The sequence below is a fragment of the Molossus molossus genome, unplaced genomic scaffold (genome assembly GCF_014108415.1).
Source record: "Molossus molossus isolate mMolMol1 unplaced genomic scaffold, mMolMol1.p scaffold_m16_p_9, whole genome shotgun sequence".
NCBI classification, from domain to species: Eukaryota; Metazoa; Chordata; class Mammalia; order Chiroptera; family Molossidae; genus Molossus; species Molossus molossus.
This window is the reverse complement of record NW_023425403.1, coordinates 96,292,721-96,319,369: the sequence shown is the minus strand read 5'-3', so window position 1 is coordinate 96,319,369 and position 26,649 is coordinate 96,292,721. Positions and strand designations below refer to the sequence as shown.

Genomic DNA, 26,649 nt, shown 5'->3' with positions numbered 1-26,649 from the left:
CTTGTTCCCATGGTAACGTCTTCAGGATGCTGGGGGGCTATGGGTTTTCCCACTCTGCTCTTTTCACTGCACCTCCTGAACACTTCTCTCAGCAGGGCTTCCTTTCCTCTTTTTTTTAAAGTAGCAGCTTTGATTCACATGCCATAAAACTTACCCTTTAAAGGGTATAATTGAGTGTTTTTTTTTAGTTTATTCAGAATTGTGCAACCATCACCACTATCTAATTACACACATTTCCATCACCCATTTTAGCTTACTTTTTGTTGTTGTGGTAAAATAAACATAATATAAAATTTATCATTTTAAACATGGCACCTTCTAGTTTCTTAAATGAGTGCTTTTTAGTGTCCCCAGATTATGGGTAATTAAATCCATCACAGTTAATTAATTCTTAAGAAATTAAGTGCTTTTCTTTGAATGATTTTATATAAATTTATTTTAAAGAAAAATGTATACCTGGACAACAAAGCTGGGGAGAGGGCGGGGAGGAGGGGAGGGGAGAATCAGTGGGGGGAAAAGGAGAAACATCTGTAACAAAAATAAATTAATTAATTAAATAAACAAAAAGAAAAATTTATACCTTTTCAAAGTGTTAATTGTCAGACAATAACCAGAATGCTTCACACCACTTGGAACTTTTCCAAACTACAATTTATATAAACCCATAATAATTCATCCAAAAGACTATTAAACCTTAATTAATATATTTTTAGAACTTTTCATGATATGTTAGTAGTGCACTAGAAAATGAGTTCCTTGAAAACAAGAAAGAAAATGAGTTCCTTAAGAGGTCATAGAAGTGCTCTACAAAATATTTCATTTAGGAATTAGGAGAATGTTTTCCTAAAAGGTATGACAATTTTTAATTTTTAAAAAATATAGTCTTTTTAAGTAAAATACTTAAAATTTATTTTATACTTGTTATTTAAATCATTTCAAAGTGTACACTTCAGGGGCATTAAGTACATGCACAGTGTGTGCAGCCACCACTGTCTCTTTCCAGAACTTTTTCGTCATCCCAAAGTAAAAGTCTGTACCCACTAAACAGTGACTCCCCACTTCCCCTGCCCCTTCCCTGGTAACCTCTGTTCTACCCTGTCTCTGTGGATTTGCCAATTCTAGGAATCTCATGTAAACGAAGTCAACCTATGTTTGTCCCCCTGGCATTTTTCACCACATGATGTTTTCAAGGTTCACCCGTGTGTAACATGGGTCAGAACTCCCTTCCTTTGGCCGATCAACTTGAGTATCAACGGGGATGAATAGGAAACATTTCGGATTACGCTCTGACAGGTCCTCATACTTTAAGACCAGATGAACCAGTCAACAGCCAACACCCTCCTATGAGACGGGGCCACACGGGGAAGAGCCTCAGGGAGGCTGGCCAGAGCCAGGGCTGGCCTCAGGAGGCAGTTTGGGGTCGGCTGCAGTGCCCATGGAACACTGCTCAGATGGTTTGGCTGGCACATTTTTAGAGGCCAGGGTTACCAGTCACCTACCACAGCTATAAGAAACTTCATCAGTTCTCCCGTGGATCATCTGGTTCTGAGCAGTTGGATTCTTGATTTGTCTGGCTGGATGAACTAGCTGCAAGATGCACACCACCCCCCCGCAACACCATGCCACCCCACACTCTGCTCCAACTGAAGGAATTCACCCACTCCGTTTTAAATTCTGGAGAATTCCACTGCCAAAAGTGATTGATTTTATTCTGACAATAGTTTTCAGAATCAATATTTTATAGAGGCCACTCAACCTTGTTTTATGAAATGAGACCATGTCAACAGCAAATAGAAGATTCTTTCTCCTCTATGGCAGGAGAGTGAATTCAATTCACCTAAAAAGATTCCAAATTATCCATATAAATTGCACATGGAAAGGAACCAGGTTCTGGATGCTTTACGTGGCTGAGAAATATTTTTCAAATCCGTTGGGGAGACTTCCTGCAAACAGTGATATTAAAATGCAGGTTTTCTGTGAGCATCAGTCATGGGGTGGGGGTGGGGTCTCTATCACATGGCCTTTATCTGGTTTGTGATGCTGAAAGGCAGTAAAAACTCAATATAAGCTGCAAAGAATATTTCATTATACTCGGCAGGGCTCTCCACAAGATCACAGACAGTAGAATCATGATTGATAACAGAGCATATAATTCCTGTAGCCCCTTTCAGACTGCTAGGTGGGGAATTTATATTTTCCAATCTGTCTTCCAGGCATGTGCTAGAAGCAATACTTCCTCCTCCCTTTTTCTTCTCTATCACATTCTGGTCACTTGCCTGAGTTATTGTCTTTTTTAGGCAGCAGAGAAAGCACTTCCCTAGGAAATAATTGCTCACATTCACAATCTAACTCAGTGGATTCCCCTCCTCCCTGTCTGACCGCCCTCGCGGCACTCAGCACCCAGCCCTCAGTACTCGGCACGTTGCACTGTCATTATTGGTTCATTTGCTATTTCTGCTACTGGCCATCAGTTCACTGAGTGGGGGCACCATGTCCTGTTTATCTTTTTATCTCCAACCTCTAGCAAGGCTCCAGGCACATAGTAGATGTTCAATAAACCAATAATCTGAGAAGCTCCAACTGTAATTTAACAAAACTGTAACAAAATTTGATGGAAGATGTGAAAAATTAACAGGCCTGTGGTTTTCAGTGAGTGGAAAATTATCTTTTGTTTTTAATGGAGTAAAATACAGTTTGAGTATATTCATATGAATCAGATCCTAATAATTAAAACATCCAGTGTGTAATGGATCAGAGCTCATCATCCAAAGGACACTTTTTTTAGGTAAATATTTTTTTCCGATGATGAAGTTGCATTTTCTCATTAGATCAAATTTATAAAATATAGAAAAGTGTACAGAAGAAAATAAAAATAACTTAGAAACCTATTATCCAGAGATAACCACTATAAAATGTGTAAGTATATTTTCTTTCAACCATTTATTTCTTGTATTTTTTCATATATTTAGGGTTGCCAGATAAAAGAAAGGATAACTATTTAAATTCAGATTTTAAATAAACAATAGATTTTTTTAAATATAACTATGTCCATGCAATATTTGGTATATTTTTATACTAAGAATTATTCATCGTTTATGTCAAATTGAAATTTAATTGCCATTCTATATTTATAGATTGACTAAATTTGGTTTGTATTGTATCCTTTTGATAATCTTTTTTTCAGTTAATATTATATATTATTGGTTCCTTTCCATCTCATTAACTAGTTTTTGAAAACCCAAGTTTTAATGGCAAAAAATGTAACATTTTGAAGTCTTTAAACAGTTGTTAAAAATTATAAACACATACATCTTACTCTAGGCCTATGAGGCATTTCTAGCAATGATTCCTGGAAGTGTGATTAATGGGTCAAGAATAAAAGTTCATTTATTTTTAAAGCTCTTTCTTCATATTGCTTTCAGAAACATTTTATAATTTACACTTTCATCAACAGTGAGTTAGAAAGACCTCTTTAAATTTTTTAAAATTATACTTATTGGGGGTGACTTTGGTTAATAAAATTATATAGGTTTCAAGTGTACAGTTCTATGCTACATCATGTATTTATTGCATTATGTGTCCACCATGCAGAGTCAAACCTTCTTCTGTCACCATGTATTTGAATCCTTTACGCTTTTCAACCTGCCCCACACCCTTCCCTCTGGTAACCACTATGCCGTTGTCTGTGTCTGAGTTTTTGTTAGTTTGTATTGTTTCTTCATTTGTTGCTTTCAGTTTTATATCTCACATATAAGTGAAATCATATGGTTCTCAATTTTTTCTGTCTGACTATTTTGCTTAGCATGATATTCTCAAGATCAATCCATTTGTCACAAACAACAAAGCCCTTCTTATTGCTCTTTATCAGCACCAAGTATTGTCATTCATTTTTAAAGTTTACTGATGTAACAGATAAACTGCATTCTTTATTTAAAAATTTTCATTAATTTATTTTTGTTATAGATGTTTCTTCTTTTCCCCTCCAGACAACTCCCCTCCCCCAGTGTTGTTGTCTATGGCCACTGGTTACGCATACATGCATATAAGTTCTCTGGTTCATCTCATCCATCCCCCTTGCCCTCCCTACTCTGAGGTTTGTCAGTCTGAACCATACTCCTTACTATGTCCCTGGATCTATTTCATTCATCAGCCCACCTTGTTCATTATATTACACAAATAAGTAAGATCATGTGGTATTTGTCTTTCTCTGATTGGCTTATTTTGCTTAGCATGATACTCTCCAGGTCCCTCCACGTTGTCTCAAAAAATAAGATATCTTATAGCTGCATACTATGTACCATAGTTTTTTTTATCCACTCAACTACTAAGGGACACTTGGGCTGTTTCCAGATCTTAACAATTGTAAAGAGTGCTGCTATGAATATAGGGGCACATATATTCTTTCTGGTGTTTCAGGCTTCTTAGGATATATTCCTAGAAGTAAGATCACTGAGTCAAATGGCAATTCAATTTTTAATTTTTTCGAGGAAACACGATACTGTTTTCCATAGTGGCTGCACCAGTCTGCATTCCCACCAGCAGTGTACTAGAGTCCCCTTTTCTCCACACCCTCACCAACACTTGTTGTTTGATGATTTGTTGATGGCGGCCATTCTGACAGGTGTGAGGTGATACCTCATTGTTGTTTTAATTTGCATCTCTCTGATGATTAGTGATATTGAGCATTTCTTCATATGTCTCTTGGCCATTTGTATGTCCTGTTTGGAGAGGTGTCTATTTAGCTCCTCTGCCCATTTTTTAAAATTGGGTTCTTTGTCTTCCTTTTGTTGAGTTGTATGAGTATTCTATATATTTTCAAAATTAACCCCTTATCTGGTGTATCATTGGTAATTATGCTCTCCCATGTAGTGGGTTCACTTCCAATATGCTCTCCCATGTAGTGGGTTCACTTCCAATTTTTTTTTTTTTTTTTTTTGGTACGTGCTCCTGGAACCGAACCTGAGACTCTGATCCCGCAGGCTGACACTCCACCCGCTGAGCCAAACTGGCCAGGGCCCCTTTCCATTTTGATGTGAAGAAGCTTCTTAGTTTGACATAGTCACATGTCTTCATTTTTCCCTTTGTTACTGTTGCCTTAGGTGATGTATTGGTAAAAATTCTGATGCATATGATTGTATCAGTAATGTATGTGTATCAGTATGATACAGTGATGTATCAGTAAGAATTCTGATGCAAATTCTGAAGTTTTGTTGCCTTCATTTTCTTCTAGGATTTTTATGGATTCATGAGTCACATTTAATTCTTTTATCCATTTCAAGTTTACTCTTATGTATGGTATAAGTTGATGGTCTAGTTTCATTTTTTTGCATGTAGCTGTCCAATTTTTTCAACACCATTTATTTAAGAGGCTGTCTTTACTCCACTGTATGCTCTTGCCACCTTTGTCAAATACTAATTGAGCATAATGTCTTGAGTCTATTTCTGGGTTCTCTGTTGTGTTCCATTCATCCATATGCCTGTTCTTATGCCACTACTAGGCTGTTTTGATTACAATAGCTTTGTGGTATAACCTGATATCTGGTATTGTGATCCCACCTACTTTGTCCTTCTTTTTCAAGATTGATGTGGCTATTTGGGGTCTTTTTGGCTCCATATGAACTTTTTTTTTCCATATGAACTTTTGAAGTACTTGTTCTAGTTCTATGAAATTTGTCATTTGTATTTTGATGGGGATTGCATTGAATCTATAGATTGCTTTGGGTAGTATGGACATTTGAATGATGTCAATTCTTCCAATCCATGAACAAGGTATGTGCTTCCATTTTTTTATATCCTCCTCTATTTCATTTTTCAGTGTCCTGTAGTTTTCTGCAAATAGGTCCTTTACTTCTTTGGTTAAATTTATTCCTAGGTATCTTAACTTTTTTGCCACAATGGTAAGTGGGATTTTTTTTTTTAGTTTCTCTTTCTGTGAGTTCATTATTGGTGTTTAAGAATGCCATCAATTTCTTGATGTTAATTTTGTATCCTGCTATCTTGCCAAATTTGTTTAGTAGATTTTTGATGGAGTCTTTAGGGTTTTTTATGTACAATATCATGTCATCTGTGAATAATGATAGTTTCACTTCCTCCTTTCCAATTTGAATCTCTTTTACTTTTTCTTCATGTCTGATGGCTGTGGCTAAGACTTTCAGTGCTATATTAAATAAGAATGGTGAAAGTGGGCATTCTTGTCTTGTTCCTGTTCTTACAAGAAATGCTTTTAGTTTTTGCCCATTGAGTATGATGTTGGCTGTAGGTTTTTTATATATAGCCTTTATTATGGTGAGATATGATCTCTTTATTCCCATGTTGCTGAACGTTTTTATCAGAAATGGGTGCTGAATTTTGTCGAATGCTTTTTCAGCATCTATTGATATGATTATATGGTTTTTATCTTTCATCTTGTTTATTTCATCTTGTATATCACATTTATTTGTGAATATTGTGCCAGCCTTACATTCCTGGGATGAATCCCACTTGGTCATGGTGAATAATTTTTTTGATGTATTGCTGGATCCATTTGCTAGTATTTTGTCCAGGATTTTGGTATCTACGTTCATCAGGGACATTGGTCTGCAGTTTTCTTTCTTTGTAGTGTCTTTTTTCTGGTTTTGGAATTAGAATTATGCTGTCCTCATAAAATGAGTTGGTAAGTCTTACTCCTTCTTCAATTTATTGGCATAGTTTGAGGAGAATTGCTGTTAGTTCTTCTTGGAATGTTTGGTAAAACTCCCCCATGAAGCCATCTGAGCCTGGGCTTTCTTTGCTGGGAGTGTCTTCATTACATCATCAATTTCCTTAGTTGTTATTGATTTGTTCAAGTTCCTATCTCTTCCTGGTTCAGTTTTGGGAGACAATGTGTTTCTAGAAATTCGTCCATTTTGCTAAGATTGTCCAATTTGTTGTTTATAATTGTTCATAGTATTTGTTAATGATCCTTTGTATTTCTGTGGTGTCAGTTGTTACTTCTCTTTCATTTTTTATTTTTTGTATTTGGGTTCTCTCTCTTTGTTTCTTGGTGAGTCTAGTTAAGGGTCCATCAATCTTGTTTATCTTTTAGAAGAGCCAGCTCTTTGTTTCATTTATCTTTTGAATTGTTTTTTTGTTATATATGTTGTTATTTCTGCTCTGATCTTTACTATTTCCTTCCATCTACTTGCTCTGGGTTTTTTTTTTTTTTTTTTTTTTCTGTTTGCTTTCTAGTTCTTTAAGTTGTGAGGATAGATAGTCAATTAGGAATTTTTCTTGTTTATTGAGGTAGGCCTGTAGTGCTGTGAACTTCCCTCTCAGAACTGCTTTCGCTGCATCCCATAGATTTTGTTCTGTTGTGTGTTCATTTTCATTGGTTTCCAGGAATTTTTTAATTTCTTCCTTGATCTCCTTATTGACCCATTCATTGTTTAATAACATGCAATTTATCCTTCATGTGTTCAAATGTCTTTGCATGTTCTTGTTGCAATTGATTTCTAGTTTCATGCCTTTGTGATCTGAGAGGATGCTTGATATGATGTCAATCTTCATGAACTTGTAGAGACTTAGTTTGTGTCCTAACATGTGGTCTATCTTTGAGAATGTCCCATGTGCACTTGAGAAGAATGTGAATTCTGCAGTGTTGGGGTGTGATGCTCTGTAGATATCTAGTAAATCCATTTGATATAGTGCATCATTTAGAGTCTCTGTTTTCCTGTAAATTTTTTTCTTGACGATTTATCCAGTGATGTCAGTGGGGTATTGAAGTCTCCTGCTATGATTGTATTGCTGTCGATTTCTCCTTTTAAGTACTCCAGAAGATTTTTAATATATTTTGGTGCTCCTGTATTGGGTGCATATATGTTTACCAAGGTTATATCTTCCTGTTGGGTAGATCCTTTAAATAGTATGTAGTGGCCTTCTTTGTCACTAGTTATGCCCTTCATTTTGAAATCTATTTTATCAGATATGAGTATTGCTACCCCATGTTTTTTTTTTCCTTTTGGTTTGCTTGGAAGATTTTTTTCCATTCCTTCACTTTCAACCTCTGTGAGTCTTTTGTTGTGAGGTGGGTTTCTTGTAAACAACATACATATGGGTTATGTTTTGTTATCCATTAAGCTACTCTGTGTCTTTTGATCGGAGTGTTCAATTTATTTACATTTAAGATTATTATTGGTATGTACTTATTTATTGCCATTTTTGTTTAGTGTGGTTATATTTTTCTTCTTATTTCTTCTACTAATTACAGCAGTCCTTTTAACCATTTCTTGCTGTGCTGGTTTGGTGCTAATAGATTCCCTTAGCCTTTGTTTTGTCTGGGAAGTTCTTTATTTAACCTTCTATTTTTGTGATAGCCTTGCTGGATAGAGTAGTCTTGGATTCAGATCCTTGTTTTTCATGACCTTGATTATTTCATTCCATTCCCTTCTGTCCTTAGTCTTTCTGTTGAGAAGTCAGCTGAGAGCTTTATGGGGGTTCTTTGTAGATAAACTGTTGCTTATCTCTTGCTGCCTTTAGGATTCTCTCTTTGTCTTTAATTTTTGGCATTTTAATTATTATGTGTCTTGCTGTGGGCCTGTTTGGGTTCTTCTTACTTGGGGCTCTCTGTGCTTCTTAAACTTGAATGCCTTCTTCCTTCACCAAGTTAGAGAAGTTTTCTGTCACTGTTTCTTCAAATATATTTTCTAACCCTTGCTCATTTTCTTCTTCTTTGGGGACTCCTATGATGTGAATGTTATTACATTTCTAGTTGTCCCACAGTTCTCTTAAGCTGTCCTCCTGTGTTTTAATTATTTTTTCCTTTTGGTTTTCTGATTGGTTGATTTTTTTCTACCCTGTCTTCTAATTCATTGATCTGGTCCTCAGCTTTCTCTACTCTGCTGGTTAGTCCTTCCAATGTGTTCTTTATTTCTGCTATGTCATTCTTCATTTTCACTTGGTTGGTTTTCAATGTTTCTATATCTTTACTCATGGTGCTGATGTCCTTACTCATGCTGTTGAACTTCCTCAAGATCATGTCTCTGAACACTACCTCTGGTAATTTGCTTAGCTGCATTTCATTTATGTCATCTTTGATAGAGTTTTCTTGTTCTTTCATTTGGGATTTGTTTCTTTGTTTCACCATTTTGGCTATCTCAGTGGGTTTTGAAGCCTTCCAAATTTTCCCTGTGGGTGTTGGTGTTCTGCTGTTTGTGGCTCCCTCTACTGGGTTTGAATGAGTGTGGGAGGACCCACGTTCAACATCACTGTCAAGTCTTACATTTTGGGGTAGATTTGCAAGCCCAGGGAAGGTCCAGTTATCCTCTAGCTTTTTGCCTGGAGGCTATTAGTCTCAGTTACTTGATGCACCTTGGGTTGTAGCCCTCAACTGAATGAAAAACTCCCTTAGGTATTCAGCATAAAAGGACTTCCAGACGTTGGGGCAGATGCTGATTATTAATTAGCCTCAATTTGCACTTCTCTGGCCCAGCTGGGTGGGGTTAAATATCTGAGGGAGGGGCTGTTGCTTCTCCCCAGAGATATGAGCAAGGGGCTCTCTGAGCAAGATGGCCACTGTACTGTGAGGAAGTGACTGAACAAAAACTCTCAGCACCCTCCAAATCCCAGGTGTCCCCACACAGTTCCAGTCCAGTCCACCTTCCCTCTGCCAGAACCCAAGGTGAATGTCTTTAGCTAATTTAGTGCTCTGTCCCAGCCTTCTGAGCTGTGGAGGTGGCTTGGGATTTTAATCCTGAAGGAGCTGCTCACAGCTAAAACAGCTGCTGTCCGTGGGCTCCCAGCCTGGCCTCTCGTATCACTGCAGACCTATCAGGCTCGATTCAGTGTCCTGTTTTTCTATCCCTGGTCATATGGGTCCTCTCTAGCTGCTTTTCTGTTGCTTTTTCCCAATGATTTACCTTTATTTTAGTTGTAATTCCAGTTTGGTCCTGGGAGATGGTCTGTGTAGCTTCCATTTACTCCACTGCCATTTTCCATTCCCCAAACTGCATTCTTTTTCTGTGCTTTCTTTGATTATTGCTTGAGCAAAGAATGACCCTTTTATTTTATTGAAGCAATGTGTATTTCTTATTAATGGATTGCCCAATTATATCTTTATACATTTTCTTTTGGCTCTTATAAAAATTTATTATTTACTTATATGAAATGTTCTTATATTAAGATATGAATACATTGTCTGCCATGCATGTTAAAATATTTTCTGTAAGTTATTATGTATCTTTTAATTTTATTTGACATTATCTGATGTACAAAAACTACTGATGTTTATGTAGTCAAATATATTGATTTTGTCTTTGATCATTTTCCCATTACTCTCAAACTTAGAAAGTCCTTCTATGACTAAAGTCAATTGCATTATTTGCCATTTTCCTCCATTTTTAGTAGTTCCATAAAATAAAACCCAGTTCTTTTGTCAATCAGTAATTTATTTTGACATGTACTGGGAAGTTAGAATTCAAATTGAATTTCTCCCAAATAACAAAGTTTTCCAACACCATTTATTGACAAATTCATCTTTTCTCTCATTGGATTGTGATGTTTTACTTATTAAATGTGACATGTTTCAAGGAAGTTAATTCAATTCTATCAGTTTGGCTTCTAACAGTTTGATAAATGTGATTTAAAAAATTTTCACTCAGTGTTTTGTTAAAGTGAAACGGCCATTTAGATGACATTTAAAAATAGAAGTTACCAGATGCTAACAAAAAAAGTAATAATGACTTTAAAATGATAAAGCTGGGAGAAAAAAAAGACTTAGCCTATCAGCCTGTGAATCTAGAACCTCTAATACAAAAGACCGAAGATGTGCAGCTATGCTTCCAAAATGATTGTAATGTTTAGTTTTGATAGGTGAGACCCAGGTTTAGTTATACTAGAGTTTGTGACAAACTTCTTCCTTCTTTTTTATTGTTTTGAGATGATTTTTTTCAGTTCCATTATCCACACTAATTTTTTTTTTCCTTCAGCTGTGGCCAGTCTACCATTTAGCTTATCTATTGAAAATTTGTATAAGGGTATGTATATGTATGTATTTAAATTTCAGTGACTATATCTTTTTCCAAGTTATTTCTCATATCTATAGTTCTTGTTCCATAAACTCCCATTCCTTTTTCACAAACTCCTATTTAATTATGGGTACACATTTCCTTGTGTGCTCTAATATAAAAGGGATAAGGTAAATATCTATTTGTCCTTGGTCTTGAATATATATCACAAGGATGGCAGAAGGCAAAGTGGTTAAATTAGACAGAGCGTACAAGGTTTAACCTTAAAGGCACTTTTAATGATATTAAATTGCTTATGGATAAATTTTAACTGTTTTGCATTTAATTTCACCCAGCTGAATGGTCCAAGAGGAAATGATCTCTCCAATCCAGACTAACTCAATTATATTGACATTCAGGTTTCCAGGTATTATTAGTTCAAGAGATTACTATCAGTACTCCATAAAAATAGTGAGTGCAGAGTTCTCAAAAATTGCCAAGTTAAATCCAAAGTATACATTAGCAGCATGCAAACTGGTTGGAGAATATAAATATTAGGTAATACATTAATATTAGGTAATAGAGCATACATTAATTCACTCAACAAATAGTTATTACTCCATACCAACTGCCTGAAGAAGTGCTCAACGTGCATAGATGAAAAAATAGTTCATCTGCCCTGGCACAGTCCATACCATATTCTGAAGCTACAATTTTCAGCATCATTCTTTGAACCACATGGGTGTGTTGCAGTTCCTTGGAAGAGAAAGAGGTAGAATTACAACCAAGAAAGTTGGGATTATGTGTGTTGTACAATCTGTCTCATGCATGCTTGTGGATAAATTTTAAGAGGCTGGCAGTGACCATTTATCAACAGAGAGTCTTTTCTGTGAGTGTTATTTGTCAAAGTTATCTTACAGAAGAGGTTAAGGGCCACTGGCCTGCTGGAAACTATCAGGGTATAATACCATGTGCTGCAGTGGACTATTCACACGGAGCAGGATGTGAACATAGAGGAAAGGCACCAACACTGGGTGCTGCAGAGTGAGCTGACCCTCTGAAAAGGTGAGGAGCATTGCCAAGTAGGAGAGAAGGAGGCTGGATGTTGAGTGGTGGTCCTCTTGGCTTTGGATGGGTTTAGGATGTCCCTCTACCCTAACTTCTGAAAAAAAATTGCTGTTTATAACTGGAAGTTTATTTTGTAGACTCCAAATCTCTCGCAAACAAATACTGATGGATCCCAGAAGGAAACAAGCAGGTTGGAGAAGGCCAGGCCCCCAGAGGTCAGGTGGAAGCAGCAGGGTGGCAGCCGGCATGGAATGCAGGGAAACACACGCACTGCCTTGGGGGACTCAAACATTAAAGGGAGAAGTGCAGGCGCGTTTACTTTGGAAAGTGCAAAGGTTTCCATCTGGGCAAAGTAATCTGAGACCCAGGCCTGGGGTGAAGGGGTGCGACAGGAAGGCTTGGAAAACGATAACCCTAAAGATACTGAAGGTGAAATGTGAAAGGCAACCTGGAGTGAAGTAGGCAATGCAATACGGATGCTTTCAGAGAAGTGTCCTTCTCCCTGGGGCTGCTGCAGGGCTGATGGAGGATCACGAGCCCTGTGAAACCAGGCCTGGCCAGGTGCAACCATTACGTGCAGCCTTTCCAAAGGAGTCGTTAAAACATTCTGGGCTAGAAAAGAGTCAAGGTTGGGAGGGAAGCAGTCCACTTTTACCTGGAGTTCTGAGTTCAGAGAGGAAAGACTATTTTGGATCTCACCCAGGGGTGTTGAGGATTGACCTCGCATTTTATACCACCACCGCTTTGTAAAATATTCTCTTGTGACATTACCCTGAGCCCTGAACCGTGAGCCTCAGTTGATGCAGCCCTTGTGGTAGTGGTCTCTGTGAGTGTTCAGCAAGAGATGTCCTTGTGGAGGTGAGGAAGGCCCGTGGAAGCTATGGAAAGGCTGAAAAAGCTAGTCTCAGCCATGGGTCCCTCCCCCATGCCTGGGTCCCTACTGAGTGATGGTTCTCAACTGCTGTGCCTTAGAATCACTTGATTATCTGAAGTAATTGGTCTGAAAAAGGGCCAGGTATAAATATTCTTTAAGAACACCCCAGGAGATTCGGATGCCTAGCTGGGATCGGGCTGGACTGTCATAGAATCACCCTGGCAGGGTTCAGGGAGAGGCATCCCCTCACCACCTCTCAGGCCGGGCTCCTAGACTTGGTCAAGGGTATTTTTGTTTACAGGGAGGGAAAGCAAGACTATGTAAGGAAGGAAAGCAATGGTTTATTCATGTACATTTATGTATGCCCCACCTCATTTCGTGAAGAGTTGGGAGGGAACTGATGGGGGTATTGGGGTAAGTAAGGGTTGAGGGAGAGTCCTCTTTTAAGATGAGACTTACTCACACAGGTGTGTATGGGTCAGCTACAAACAATGTCAACAGAGTGTCCCAATGTCTCACTCTGCAGCACACCCAAAAGCTATTAACAGAAACACATTTTATAATGCTAACATATTGAATGACTCAACAGATACTTCAAAAGTGGGACCTAGAAAATGGGACTCTTAGTGTTGTCTAAGGAGCTTGTCAGTGTCTGGGGGTGCGCAGAAAGGCAATCTCAGCTAAGCAGAGCAGAAAGGCAATGTATGGGAGGAAGACCTGAGTCTTGAATCCTAAAGCTCAAAGTTTTAGAAACAATCAACATGTTTGAATATTTGGAATAACTAACAAGTGTGCAGCTGAAAGGGCCTTTGTCCACCAATTTTGATAGAGAGTTCGATGGCTAAAGTGGTGATATATATGCTGGTGGTTTATTTTTTAAATTTGTAAAAGTTATTCTTGGAGGATAATACTTGAGGAGATCCATGAGATTCATAAGAGGACACAGGAAAGTTAAATTAATTAATGGTAGTGTGCTTATTGTTTCCTAGGCCTTTGATAGTTAAGACACCAAAGACTCTCCTATAAACCCTTCTACATGAAAGACACTGCTTTGGGCTGCTCTTAGCTGATTGCCAAAGTCTCCTTCCTACAGATGCTGAGGAATGAACAGCTTATATCAACTGTAGGTTGTCCCAGATGAAAAAGAATGTTATCCCCACATGCAAGTCTGAGATCCTGTATTAAGCCAAACACTGATGATAGTTGCTACTGGAGACTTAGATATCCTCCCATGTGGAGATGGATTCTGAGATGCAAAAACCTATGGACCTGGCATTCCTCTTAAGTAATATTCATCCTTCCTTTGGGGCTCAGTCCAGGCTTGGTTTTCCCCATTCTGTGCTTCTCTCTCTTCCACTCCACACACACACACACACACACACACACACAAGCATCTCTAAAATGGTATGTGTGTTAGTAGAACTAGGAGTGGTTTTCCTGGAGAAGAACTGTCTCAGTCAAGTCTTTCTTCTTTTTTTACATTCAGTATTATTTGTATTAGTTTCAGGTGTGCAACATAGTGGTTAGACAATCATATACTCTACAAAGTGTTCTCCCTGATATTTCCAGTACCCAACTGGCACCATACATAATTATTCCAATATTATTGACTATATTCCATATGTTGTACTAAAACATCCCTATGACTTTCTGTAACTGCCAATATGTACTTCTTAATTCATCCACCTTTTTCACCTCATTCCCTAAATCCACCCTTCTCTGATAATCATCAGTCTGTTCTCTGTATCTATGGTTCTGTTTCTGTTTGTTCATTTATATTATTCTTTAGATACCACATATAAGTGAAATAATATGGTATTTGTCTTTCTTTGACTGACTTATTTCACTTAACATAATACCTTGTAGGTCCATCCATGCTGTTGCAAATGGTAAGGTTTCATTTTTTTAATGGCTGAGTAATATTCCATTGTATACATGTACCACAGCTTTTTAATTCACTTGCTTGTTGATGGGCACTTGGGTTGTTTCCATATCTTGGCTACTGTAAATAATGCTGCAATGAACATAGAGGTGCATATACTCTTTTGAAATGGTGATTTGGGTTTCTTCAGATATATACCCAGAAGTGGAATCTCTGAGTCATATCAGCCAAGTCTTGAGAGATGAATAGGAGTCGTCCAGATGAAACATTCAAAGGAGATGGCCCAGCAAGAAAGAGCACAGGGAGGATAAAAGAATATTGATTTGCCTGTATTGATAAGCCCTCCTGTCATCTGACTGCCTGGTGGACTGGCCTGCTGGGCTCCTAAAGACTTTCAACCAGCCCTTCATCAGTCCCGCACCCTTGGTGCATCTGGTGTTGTCAAGTCTGGAGCATTTTTAGTTCCCAAGATTTAAAATGTCCCCCTCCTCTGCTACTTCCCCACCCACAAAGCTCTGGAGGCCAGTCCCTCTCCTCTGTTACATCAGTGACCCTTCTTCTACTGCTTTCCAACTGCCAGAAGCTTTTGGAAATCTGTCTTTCACTGATGGCCTCTCTATTGTTTTCCTTGTCAGTGGGGTTTGTGCTTTCTGCCCTCCTTGTTTTCATTTCAGTGGGCTCTTTGAAGGGGGAAGGATAACTACATTTGGAGAGCTTTCCACTTTTAACAAAGATTCAGATGTATGTTGTGTTTCTTTAATATTTTCTGTATGAAAAAAACAACCCTTGATTTTAAAATGTTTTCTTTTTCTTTGTTTAAAGTATTTTTTCTTTTTAATTTTATTTTGTTACAGATATTTCTTCTTTTTTACCCCATTGACACCCTCCTCCCCATTTTCTTTATTGCTTTGAGAGAGGGGGGAAGGGAGAGAGAGAGAGAGAGAGAGAAACATTGATGAGCGAGAACATTGACTGGCCGCCTCCTGCATGCCCCGCACTGGGGATCGGGCCCACAACTTGGGCATGTGCCCTGACAGGGAATGGAACCGGCGACCTCTTGGTGCATGGGTCGACGCTCAACCACTGGGCCACACCAACTGTGCTAAAAATGATTTCTAATAGCCCAAATATTGTACATACATTTCCCAACATGCCCATCTATAATTAAGTCATTTATTTTACATATCATTCCACTTGCAAAATGCCCATAGAAAATAAAAGAACTCTACACATGATCAGAATAGCCCAGGTTAACACATATTGTCCCTTTTGAGTTCTCTACTTTCTAAATCCCCCAGAGAACTTTCTGGCGACTTGTGCACTGATTCTGTGCCTTTCATGGTGAGGTGTCCATCGATGTTTGCCATGGGGCTTGAACTTCCATGATGTCAGTCACTTGTGACCCTTGGTGGGTTGTTGTGATGATAAATAAGATCCTAGAGGAGAACAAATCAGAACAGAGCCCAGAACCCAGTTAGGCACTCAGAAATTTTTATTAACTATATACTTTATTATTTCTTATACTTTTCAAACAATGACACCAATTTCTCTTCCGTTTATTCCATGAATTGAGCCTGTGTGTGTCCACTTTAGGCACTGACAATTTTTAGGGATTATTTCTGACCCATCTAGTCCTCTCTTTCCTGCTGTGAGCATCTCATCATCTACCTAGTCACTCTAAGGAACTGTGTAATTGCCTAATTGGGTGTTTATCAGCAGGGAACAAGGAAGCCAAAGAAAGACTCAGTATTCTGCCCGGTGGTCAGTGACCGAGAGGCAGATCTTTCCCCCTGTCTCTCCCTTCTTAAGGTGATTGGAAACCCATCGATCCTGTAGCAGTGTGGATGTGGGGAATCTACCCTCCTTCCAGAGAGCCCTTATCCAGATTTACCTTTTAAACCTGCACATGTTTAACTTCACCTACATTTAGTTTCAGCAGCATTTCATTATATTTGGCGGTTGTGGCTGACTTGTGTGAGGCCACTCTGAGGCTGGCTCAGGCAACTGTCTTCCTTCCCTCGCCCTGTCACAGAAAGCGACCCCCAAGACATGCTCGCAGTTCAGCGCCGATGTGGCCGAGGCCATCATCTTCTTCGACTCCATCATCGCAGAGCTGGACACAGAGAAGCGGCCGCGCGCTGCTGAGACAGACCCCCCGAATGAGGACGTGGACTTTGATGGTGAGCGCCTTCCCTGGGGGCAGAAGTCGGTGGGGTGTGGTCTCTGCAGTGGACTGTTAGATGGGCGCTCAGAGCCTGGCCCTGAGCTCCAGCCTCTCTTGGGTGTGCCTTCGCAGTCTCTGCCGCCCCTCTGGCTCGCTGCCACAGCTGAGACACGGTGACACTTCTGTAAGATTCCATGAGGTGAAGCAACAGAAAAATGATGAAACAGAAGCATTAGATGGCGAGTTGTTAAATGGGTATAGAAATACAGTTTGGGTTTTGCAAGATGAAAAAATTCTGGAGATCTGTCATTTAACAATGCAAATGTACTCAACACTACTGAACTGTACACTAAAACATGGTTAAGGCGGTAAACTTTGTGTTATTTGTATTTTACCACATTTTTTTTTTTAAAGAAAGAAAAGAAGACAAACTGTATTTTAAAATTTAGCTTCTGTCCCTACCTGAGCTAGCTTGGCCCGAGGGAAACACCAGTGTGTTGGACACAACTCTGACCCTTCACCCACTTTGTCCTCCCTCTGCACCCCTCCCCTGGCTCTCCCTCTGTGGCCCTCCTGAGTCCCCACCCTGTAAGAACGTGTGGGGCGAGGGAAGGCCAGGGTGCTTGCCCAGGCCCAGCAAGGATCCCAGAGAGGGAGTGAGGTGAGGGCTGAGGTGATGCTTTTCCCCTTATCTAGGTGTGTCACGGGGGCTCTCTCCTGGCGGAGAGCAAAGCACTCAAATTCTGTTACTCAACTGTCAGTTTTTTAAATCTTTGACTTTGCTCCCACATAATATAATTAATGATGCTTTTGTTCAGGGCTTACTGAGGTATCAGTTTCTGGTACCAATATTAAATTATTCTTCAGTGTTTTATTTAATAATCAAAAGATTACATTCTTGTTGTCCTGGCCTTGATTGCCCTTCATTGTGAGATTTCTGTTCTCACTGACTCGGTGGAGTTTCACAGGTTACGCCTGCTCCCCAAGCTCACTGCACCCTGCAGGGTGGCTGCCTGGCCCCCTCTCTCACAGGCCCCTTCAGTCCCTGACAAAGAACAGCCCTGTCCCCAGGAGCTGAACCGAGGAATCCAGGACACTGGGGAGCGGGCAACAAAACCCACTGAGGATACAGCTGTCATCTTTGACAATAGAATTTTTTGAAAATGACTCTATGGTTTTTCTCTGATAACAACAGTAACATGTTGTAAATCAAATGGTTCAAACAACACATCAAAACATAAAAAATAAAGTAAAGAATATGATCTGTAATACTACCACCCAGAGATAACAATCACTGTTAACAATTTGGCCTATGTCCTTTCAAAAGATTTTAAACACAAATACAGACTCACTTTATTTTTTTTTTAAACAAAAATAGAATCTCTTGCCCTGGCCAGTTTGGCTCAGCGGTTAGAGTGTCAGCCTGCGGTCCGGAGAGACCCGGGTTCGGTTCCCGCTAAGGGCACATACTTCGGTTGCAGTTTGTCCCCGGCCCTGGTTGGTCGTGCGGGTGGCAGCCACTCGATGTGTCCCTTCACGTCGATGTTTCTCTCTCTCTCTCCCTTCCTCTCTCTCCCTCCCACTCTATCTGTACCAAAAATGGAAAAATATCCTCGGGTGAGGATTAAAAAAAAAAAAAAAAAAATAGAATCTCTTTGCTATTTTGTCATCTGTTCTTTTCACCTAAGAATTTATAACATATCAAGGGAATCTTTCCAAGTTAGCAAATATGGACCTATGTTCTTATTTTTATATATTTAAAAATTGATGTTAGAACCAGAGAGGAAGGGAGAGGGAGACAGAGATAGAAACATCAATGAGAGAGAAACATCCATTGGCCACCTCCTCATGCACCCCACTGGGGATCGAGCCCACACCCCGTGTCTGTGCCCTGACAGGGAATCAAACTGGAAACCTCTCGGTGCACAGGACAACACCCAACCAACTGAGCCGCACCGGTTAGGGCTGTGCGTTCTTATTTTTAATTGACACACCATTTTCCGTTGTAGTCCTACCCCATAATTACAGAGTCAGATCAGCTCCTTTGCTTGGTTCTCCAGTCCCTCGGAGGGATCTGCTGCTGTAGATGTGCATGTGTTACGAGTTTTCTGCCCGGTTCACTCTCTCCGTCGCCTTCTGCTCCTCCCAGTGGTGAGTCTCCTGCCCGGGCCCCTGCTTCTCTCTTGCAGTGGCCACCAGCTCCCGGGAGCACAGCTTGCACTCCAACTGGATCCTGCGGGTGCCGCGCCGGCACTCTGAGGACATGGCCGTGCACGCCGTGCACACGACAGATGGCCAGTTTCGAAGAAGCATGGAGCGCAGGACCATTGGCACTCAGAGGAGACTGGAGAGGCACCCCATTTACTTGCCCAAGGCTGTGGAAGGGGCATTCAGCACCTTGAAATTTAAGCCCAAAGCCTGCAAAAAAGAGTAAGTGCTTGGGCCACATAGTATAACCAAGATGTATTGATGTCCTCCAGACTCTTGGGATGGTTTTTAAGGTGCCTTGAGTCCCCATCCTACACACCAAAAGTTATTCTTGTGTATTTTTTTGGATGAGGTCTTAGTTTAATGTTTAAGTTGCATATGCCTCCTGGTTCACCGTTGTCACCACTCCTAACTGCCGTGTCAGCTCTGGGTCTGCTCCCTTCCCTCTGGCCCACAAGTCCTCATGCTGTGGGCTGTCCTCTCCCCTCGTTTCCTCAGTGCCGCTGTGTACTTACTACACATTCTTAGTGAGAGTTTGGGGTTGAAGAGGGCATGGAACCGAGAAAGAACCAACATCGAACCCATGAGAGGCCCCTGCCTTAGGCCAGCGCCTTAGCCCCAAGGCACTGGCCAGGCTCAGATGGAGAACTTGCTGCTGGACCCTTCGTGCCACCATTGTTTGGCTCCTTCTCTCCAGATCCTTCTCTCCTAAGACTAGTGACCATCAAGCCCCAGATTCCTTTGACGTGCTCTCTTGTCCTGGCCCACCCAGGCCACATGGGGACCCCCACCGTTCAGAGCAAAAAGGCCCATCCACACTCATCCACCTGTTTCTCTTTGCTTCTACGAGAGACTTTCAACTCTGATGGAATCAAGGATTTTGTTTTTCTCATTTAAAAAATTTTTTAAAAATTTTTATTTATTAATTTGTTTTTGTTAGAGATGTTTCTCATATTTCCCCCATTGAGACCCGTTGTCCCTTCACCCCCCACCCCCCACCCCATCCCCAGCTTGGTTGTCTATGTTCATTGGTCATGCATACATGCATGTAAGTTCTGTGGTTTATCTTTTCCTCGACAAACATCCCCTCCCCTGAGGCTTGTCAGCCTGTACCCCACCTCCATGTCTCTGGCTTAATTTTGTTCAGCAATTTGTTTAGTCCATTATATTCCACAAATAAGTGAGATCATGTGATATTTGTCTCTCTCTACTTGGCTTGTTTCGCTTAGCATAATATTCTTCAGGTCCTTCCATGCCATCTCAAAGGATAAGAGATCTTTCTTTCTTACAGCTGCATAGTATTCCATTGTGTACATGTACCACAGCTTTTTAATCCACTCATCTACTGATGGACAGTTGGGTTGTTTCCAGATCTTAGCTATTGTAAATAGTGCTGCTACGCACATGAGCATACATATATTCTTTCTGATTGATGTTTCAGGTTTCTTAGGGTATATTCCTAGAAGTGGGATTACTGGGTCAAATGGAAGTTAAATTTTTAATTTTTTGAGGTAACACCATATTGTTTTCCATGGTGGCTGCACCAATCTGCATTCCCACCAGCAGTGTACTAGAGTCCCCTTTTCTCCACACCCTTGACAATACTTGTTGTTTGATGATTTGTTGATGGTGGCCATTCTGATGGGTGTGAGGTGATACCTCATTGTTGTTTTAATTTGCATCTCTCTGATGATTAGTGATGTTGAGCATTTCTTCATATATCTCTTGGCCATTTGTATGTCCTGATTGGAGAAGTGTCTATTTAGGTCCTCTGCCCATTTTTTAATTGGGTTCTTTGTCTTCTTTTTGTTGAGTTGTATGAGCACTCTCTGTATATTGGAAATTAACCCCTTATCTGATGCACTGTTGGTGATTATGGTCTCCCATATAGTGGGATCCCTTTTTGTTTTGATGGTTCTTTTGCTGTGCAGAAGCTTTTGAGTTTGATGTAGTCCCATGTGTTCATTTTTCCTTTGTTTCTGTTGCCTTAGGTGTTGTATCAGTGAAAATTCTGTTGCATATGATGTCTGAAATTTTGTTGCCTACATTTTCTTCTAGAATTTTTATGGATTCATGAGTTACATTTAAGTCTTATCCATTTTGAGTTTATTCTTGTGTATGGTATAAGTTGGTGTTCTAGCTTCATTTTTTTGCATGTAGCTGTCCAATTTTCCCAACACCATATATTGAAGAGACTGTCTTGACTCCACTGCCAACTTTGTCAAATATTAATTGAGCATACTGTCTTGGCTTAATTTCTGGATTCTCTATTTCGTTCCATTGATCTATCTGCCTGTTCTTGTGCCAGTACCAGGCTGTTTGATTACAGTGGCTTTGTAGTATAACCTGAACTCTGGTAATGTGATTTCTCCTACTTTGTTCTTCTTTTTCAAGATTGTTGTGACTATTCAGGGACTTTTTTGGTTCCATATAAACTTTTGGAGTGTTGGTTCTAGTTCTGTGATGTATGTCGTTGGTATTTTGATGGGGATTACATTGAATCTATAGATTGCTTTGGGTAGTATGGACATTTTAATGATGTTAATTCTTTGAATCCATGAACAAGGTATATGCTTTCACTTTTTTATATCTTCCTCTATTTTTTTTTTTTTAATGACCTGTAGTTTTCTGTGAAGAGGTCCTTTACTTCTTTGGTTAAGTTTATTCCTAGGTATCTTAATTTATTTCCTGTGATGGTAAATGGGATTGTTTTTTAGTTTCTGTTTCTGTGATTTCATCATTGGTGTATAAGAATGTTGTCAATTTCTTGATGTTAATTTTGTATCCTGCTACTTTGCCAAATTTATTTTTTAAGTCTAGTCGATTTCTGATGGAGTCTTTAGGGTTTTCTATGTACAATATCATGTCATCTGCAAATAATAATAGTTTAACTTCCTCCTTTCCCTTTTGGATTTCCTTTATTTTTTCTTCATGTCTAATTACTGTGGCTAAGACTTCCAGTACTATGTTAAATAAGAGTGGTGAAAGTGGGCATCCCTGTCTTGTTCCCGTTTTTAAGGAGAATGCTTTTTGTTTTTTCCCATTGAGTATGATGTTGGCTGTAGGTCTTTCATATATGGCCTCTATTATGTTGGGATATGATCCCTCTATTCCCACATTGCTGAGCATTTTTATAAAAAATGGGTGCTGGATTTTGTCAAATGCTTTTTCAGCATCGATTGATATGATTATATGGTGTTTATCTTCCCTTTTGTTTATGTGGTTTATCACATTTATTGATTTGCTAATATTGTACCATCCTAGATTCAAGGATTTTCTAAATAGCATTTTCCTCCCATAATAATGAACCATGTACTGAACATATTGAAACCAAGACTCTACCCTCATCACCCACCCTGTCCTTCAAGCCCAGCTCAAGGGCCAGCTGTGGTCCATTCACAGCCCCCATGATACTACTTTGCTTCCCCAAGGCCCAGCGAATCTAATGGCCTCCACTGGCATGGTGAATCAGGGCTTCCCTTGTCTGTGCGGCTGGCCAGGCCGAACTTAACCTCTCTGCTGCCTTCCTCCCTTCCAGCCTGGGGAGCTCCCGACGGATCCTCTTCAACGTCTCCAGAGAAGACATGGAATGGGATGAGGAGCTCTTTGCGCTGGAGCCGCTGGCAGCTCCCGGGGAGGACTACTTCGAGACGGAAAACCCCAAAGGGCAGTGGCTGCTTCGGGAGCGACTCTGGGAGCGGACAGTACCCTGACTCACTCAGCCTTCAGCTGGGCTCAGGCTGGGTCCCCGAGAAGGTGTCTGCTTCCAGCACAGAAGAATGGGGTGATGGGTGGAGTTTTAAAAATGACAACCATAACAAAGTCAAGTCCATGAGCACAGTGCTGATGCCCAGTTAGTGCCAATCATGCCCACAGCCTCCCAGAGGACTTGCCTTTCGAGCCTGTGGCAGGTGAGCTGGGAGTGACAGCCTGGCTGGTCTGGAAGAGCTGGAGGAATGGACGGCCTTGCATGGGAGTGTGCAGGCTTGCTCCCCGGCCTCCCTGCCTGTTCCCAGCTCTCCATGCATCTGCCAGTGTCATGCTTCATACAGGAAATAAACTCACCCAGGAATTTCTGGGCCAAAGTTTTTGAAGAGGAAGTTTCTCTCTCTGGGCTCAGAAACACTCTTGGGTACGCACTGAGGTCGCCCATTTTGGTGCAGAATGTGGTTTAAGAAGTAGCTCCCTTCACTCTAACCCTTTTCACAATGTTCTGAAAACTTCAGCTAAATTAGGCTAAAGATGAGTGCACTGCCCTGGCAGTGGAATGGGAGAGACTGTTGGGCGCTGTCTGCAGACCATGCATCTCCCTCAGGCCCAGACTCAGCGTCACTTCGCAAGGCATTTGGCTGGCGAAGGAGAGGAACAAAGTGGCTTTTTTCCCCCTAATTCTCATCCAGAAAATTCTCACAGGTACCCACGCAACCAGGTTCCAACAGGTTATCTCTCTCCCTTTCCTCAATTAAGAGGGCAATCAGGATCATTAAGTTATTTTGGACTAGAAACGATTTCTGTATTTTAGCAACTATTTGAATCAGAATTACAATTTAAGTGTATCCCTTGCAATTCTCATATACTTTTTGCATTTTCGTATATGCTTATGTATGCCTAACTTTGAGAGCCATTGGTTTAGAGAGTACACCACACTTTGTCAATACTCACCTATTGTTTTACCGTTGTTAAAAAATTTTATTGAATTTATTGGGGTGACATTGGTTAATAAAATCATGCAGGTTTCAGGCATACAATTCTTTATCTGTATATTGTATTATGTGTTCACCACCCCAAGTCAAGTCTCCTGTCACCATTTATCCCCCCTTTACCCTCTTCTACCTCCACATACCCCCTTTTCCCTCTGGGAATCACCATGCTGTTGTCTGTGCCTCTGAGTTCTTTTGTGGTTGTTTAATCCCTTCCCCCCAAACCCTGTCTCCTCTGACAGCTGTCAGTCTGCTTTTTTATATCTATGAGTCTGTTTCTATTTTGTTTGTTTATTTTTTTCATTAGATTCCACATATCAGTGAAATTATATAGCACTTGTCTTTTTCTGACTGGCTTATTTCACTTAGCATAATGCTCTCCAGGTCCCTCCATGCTGTCTCAAAGGTTAAGATTTCCTTCTTTTTTTATGGTCAAGAAGTATTCCATTGTGTGAACGTACCACAGCTTTTTTATCCATTCATCTACTGATGGGCACTTGGGCTGCTTCCAAATCTTGGCTATTGTAAATAATGCTGCAATGAACATAGGGGTGCACATATTCTTTCGATTTAGTGTTTTGCGTTTCTTCAGATATATTCTCAGAAGTGGAATTGTTTCATTTTCAATTTTTTGTGGAAATTCTATGCTGTTTTCTACAGTGACCACACTAACTGCATCACCACCAACAGTGTGCAAAGGTGCCCTTTTCTTCACATCCTCGCCAACACTTGCTGTTTGTTGATTTATTAATGATAGTCATTCTGACAGGTGTGACTATCATTGTGGTTTTAATTTGCATTCCTCTGATGAGTGACATTGAGCATCCTTTGATCATTTGATATGTCTATTAACCATCTGTATGTTGTCTTTGTTTTTTTGTTTTTTTTCTTTTGTTAATCCTCACCAGAGGATATTTTTCCATTGATCCTCAATGTGAGAGAGACATACTGATTGATTGCTTCCTGCATGGGGTCAGAGACAGGGATCAAACCTGCAACCCAGATACATGCCCTTGACCTGGAATCAAACCCACAACCTTTAGGTTTGTGGACTGACTCTCTAACCACTGAGAAAAACCAGCCAGGCTGTATGAGTTTTTTAGAGAAGTGTCTATTCAGTTTCTCTGACCATTTTTTAATTGGATTGTTCATTTGTTTTTTTGTGTGTTGAATTTTATAAGTTCTTTATAAATTTTGGTTATTAACCCCTTATTGATGTATCATTGGCAAATATCTTTTCCCATTCAGTGGGTTGTTTTTTTATATTGTTGATGGTTTCTTTTGCTGTGCAAAATCTTTTTAGTTTGATGTAGTCCCACTTATTTATTTTTTCTTTTGTTTACCTTGCCCAAGGAGACATATCAGAAAAAAATATATTGCTAGGAGAAATGTCTGAGATTTTACTGCTTATGTTTTCTGGTAGAATCTTTATGGTTTTGAGTCTAACATCTAAGTCTTTAATCCATTTGGAGTCTATTCTTGTGTATGATGTAAGACGGTGGTCTAGTTTCATTTTTTGCACAGAATACTACTCAGCCATAAAAAATAAGGAAACCTCACCTTTTGTGACAATATGGATGGATCTGGAGAGTATTATGCTAAGTCAAATGAGCCTGTCAGGAAAAGACAGGCACCATATGATCTCATTTATATATGGAATCTAATGAACAAAATAAACAAACAAATGAAAGAGAAATAGACTGATAGATACAGAAAACTGATTGACAGCTGTCAGGGAGGGAGGTTTGGGGGCTGGTTGAAACAGGTGAAGGGATTTAAGCAAACAGGCAAATACAAAAGTTCATAGACCCAGACATCAGTATAGTGATTACCAGAGGGAAAGGGGGTGGGGGAGCTGAAAGAGGATAGGGGGGATAAATGGTGACAGAAAGAGACTTGACTTTGAGTGATGAACACACAATATACAAATGATGAATTACAGAATTGTACACGTGAAACCTATATAATGTTATTAGCCGATGTAACTCCAATAAATGTAATTAAAAAAGAAGTCATCGGTGGGGTGGGTGCATGCCCATGAATGCAAGAGTGCTAAGTAGGCATGAGGGAGGTACACAGTCTAGGAAAAACCAGTAACCCTAACTAAGCCAAGGGTGCTCTAGGCTAAGGTTACTCTTGGACTAAATACAGCTTCTTTTTGCCAGGTCCATGTGATGATATTCTTATTACTCAGTATTTTAAGAAAGAACCTTATATTTATGTGAACCTGATAACCCAAATCTAAGCATTTATAACTTCTATAGAAAAAATGCTAATAATTATGTGGCCTTCTTATAAATTTTATATCAACACATTTTCAGCATGAAATTATACTGGAAATGTTTTAATACTTGCTTTTATTATTTTTTGAGTGCCAATGTCAATGTCTGGGAAGTTTCTTTCATTTGTTGCTTATACTAAGCCCACTATAGCCAGAAGCTTCATTGAACAATAAATGTTTGGGAGATTTGTTTTATAAACTACTTCAATACACACCAAGTTAACATCACTGTGTGTCTTTCTTTCCCTTAAACGTGGCTTTGTTTTGAAGCCCACAAATAAAAGTTCACTGCTGAGGGTAAACTCAGAATGAAGGTCTCTTTACTCTGCCTCTTATCAAACTACAGGTAATTACAGATGGACCTGACATTATGTGGTGAAGACACTGTATACATTTTACTTTTACAGATAAGGAAGAAATAAACATGACAGAGAGGATGCTTGGAGTCTTGATTTTTTTTTTAAGTGTTTATTGCTGTGGGACATGAAGCTGTGTTTTTCATGTTTCCTTCATG

General features: G+C 39.8%; 1 protein-coding gene across 1 annotated transcript in view; it reads left to right on the top strand.

Moving 5' to 3' along the window:
* CUNH13orf42 (chromosome unknown C13orf42 homolog) overlaps positions 1–22,867 on the top strand; it is a 40,402-nt gene extending 17,535 nt beyond the window's left edge. Inside the window, exons 2-4 of the mRNA XM_036249672.1 lie at positions 16,815–16,962; positions 19,136–19,376; positions 22,693–22,867. Coding sequence (XP_036105565.1) covers positions 16,815–16,962; positions 19,136–19,376; positions 22,693–22,867 — 564 coding nt within the window. The remainder of the gene's footprint in view (positions 1–16,814; positions 16,963–19,135; positions 19,377–22,692) is intronic.
* The last annotated feature ends 3,782 nt before the right edge of the window (positions 22,868–26,649 follow it).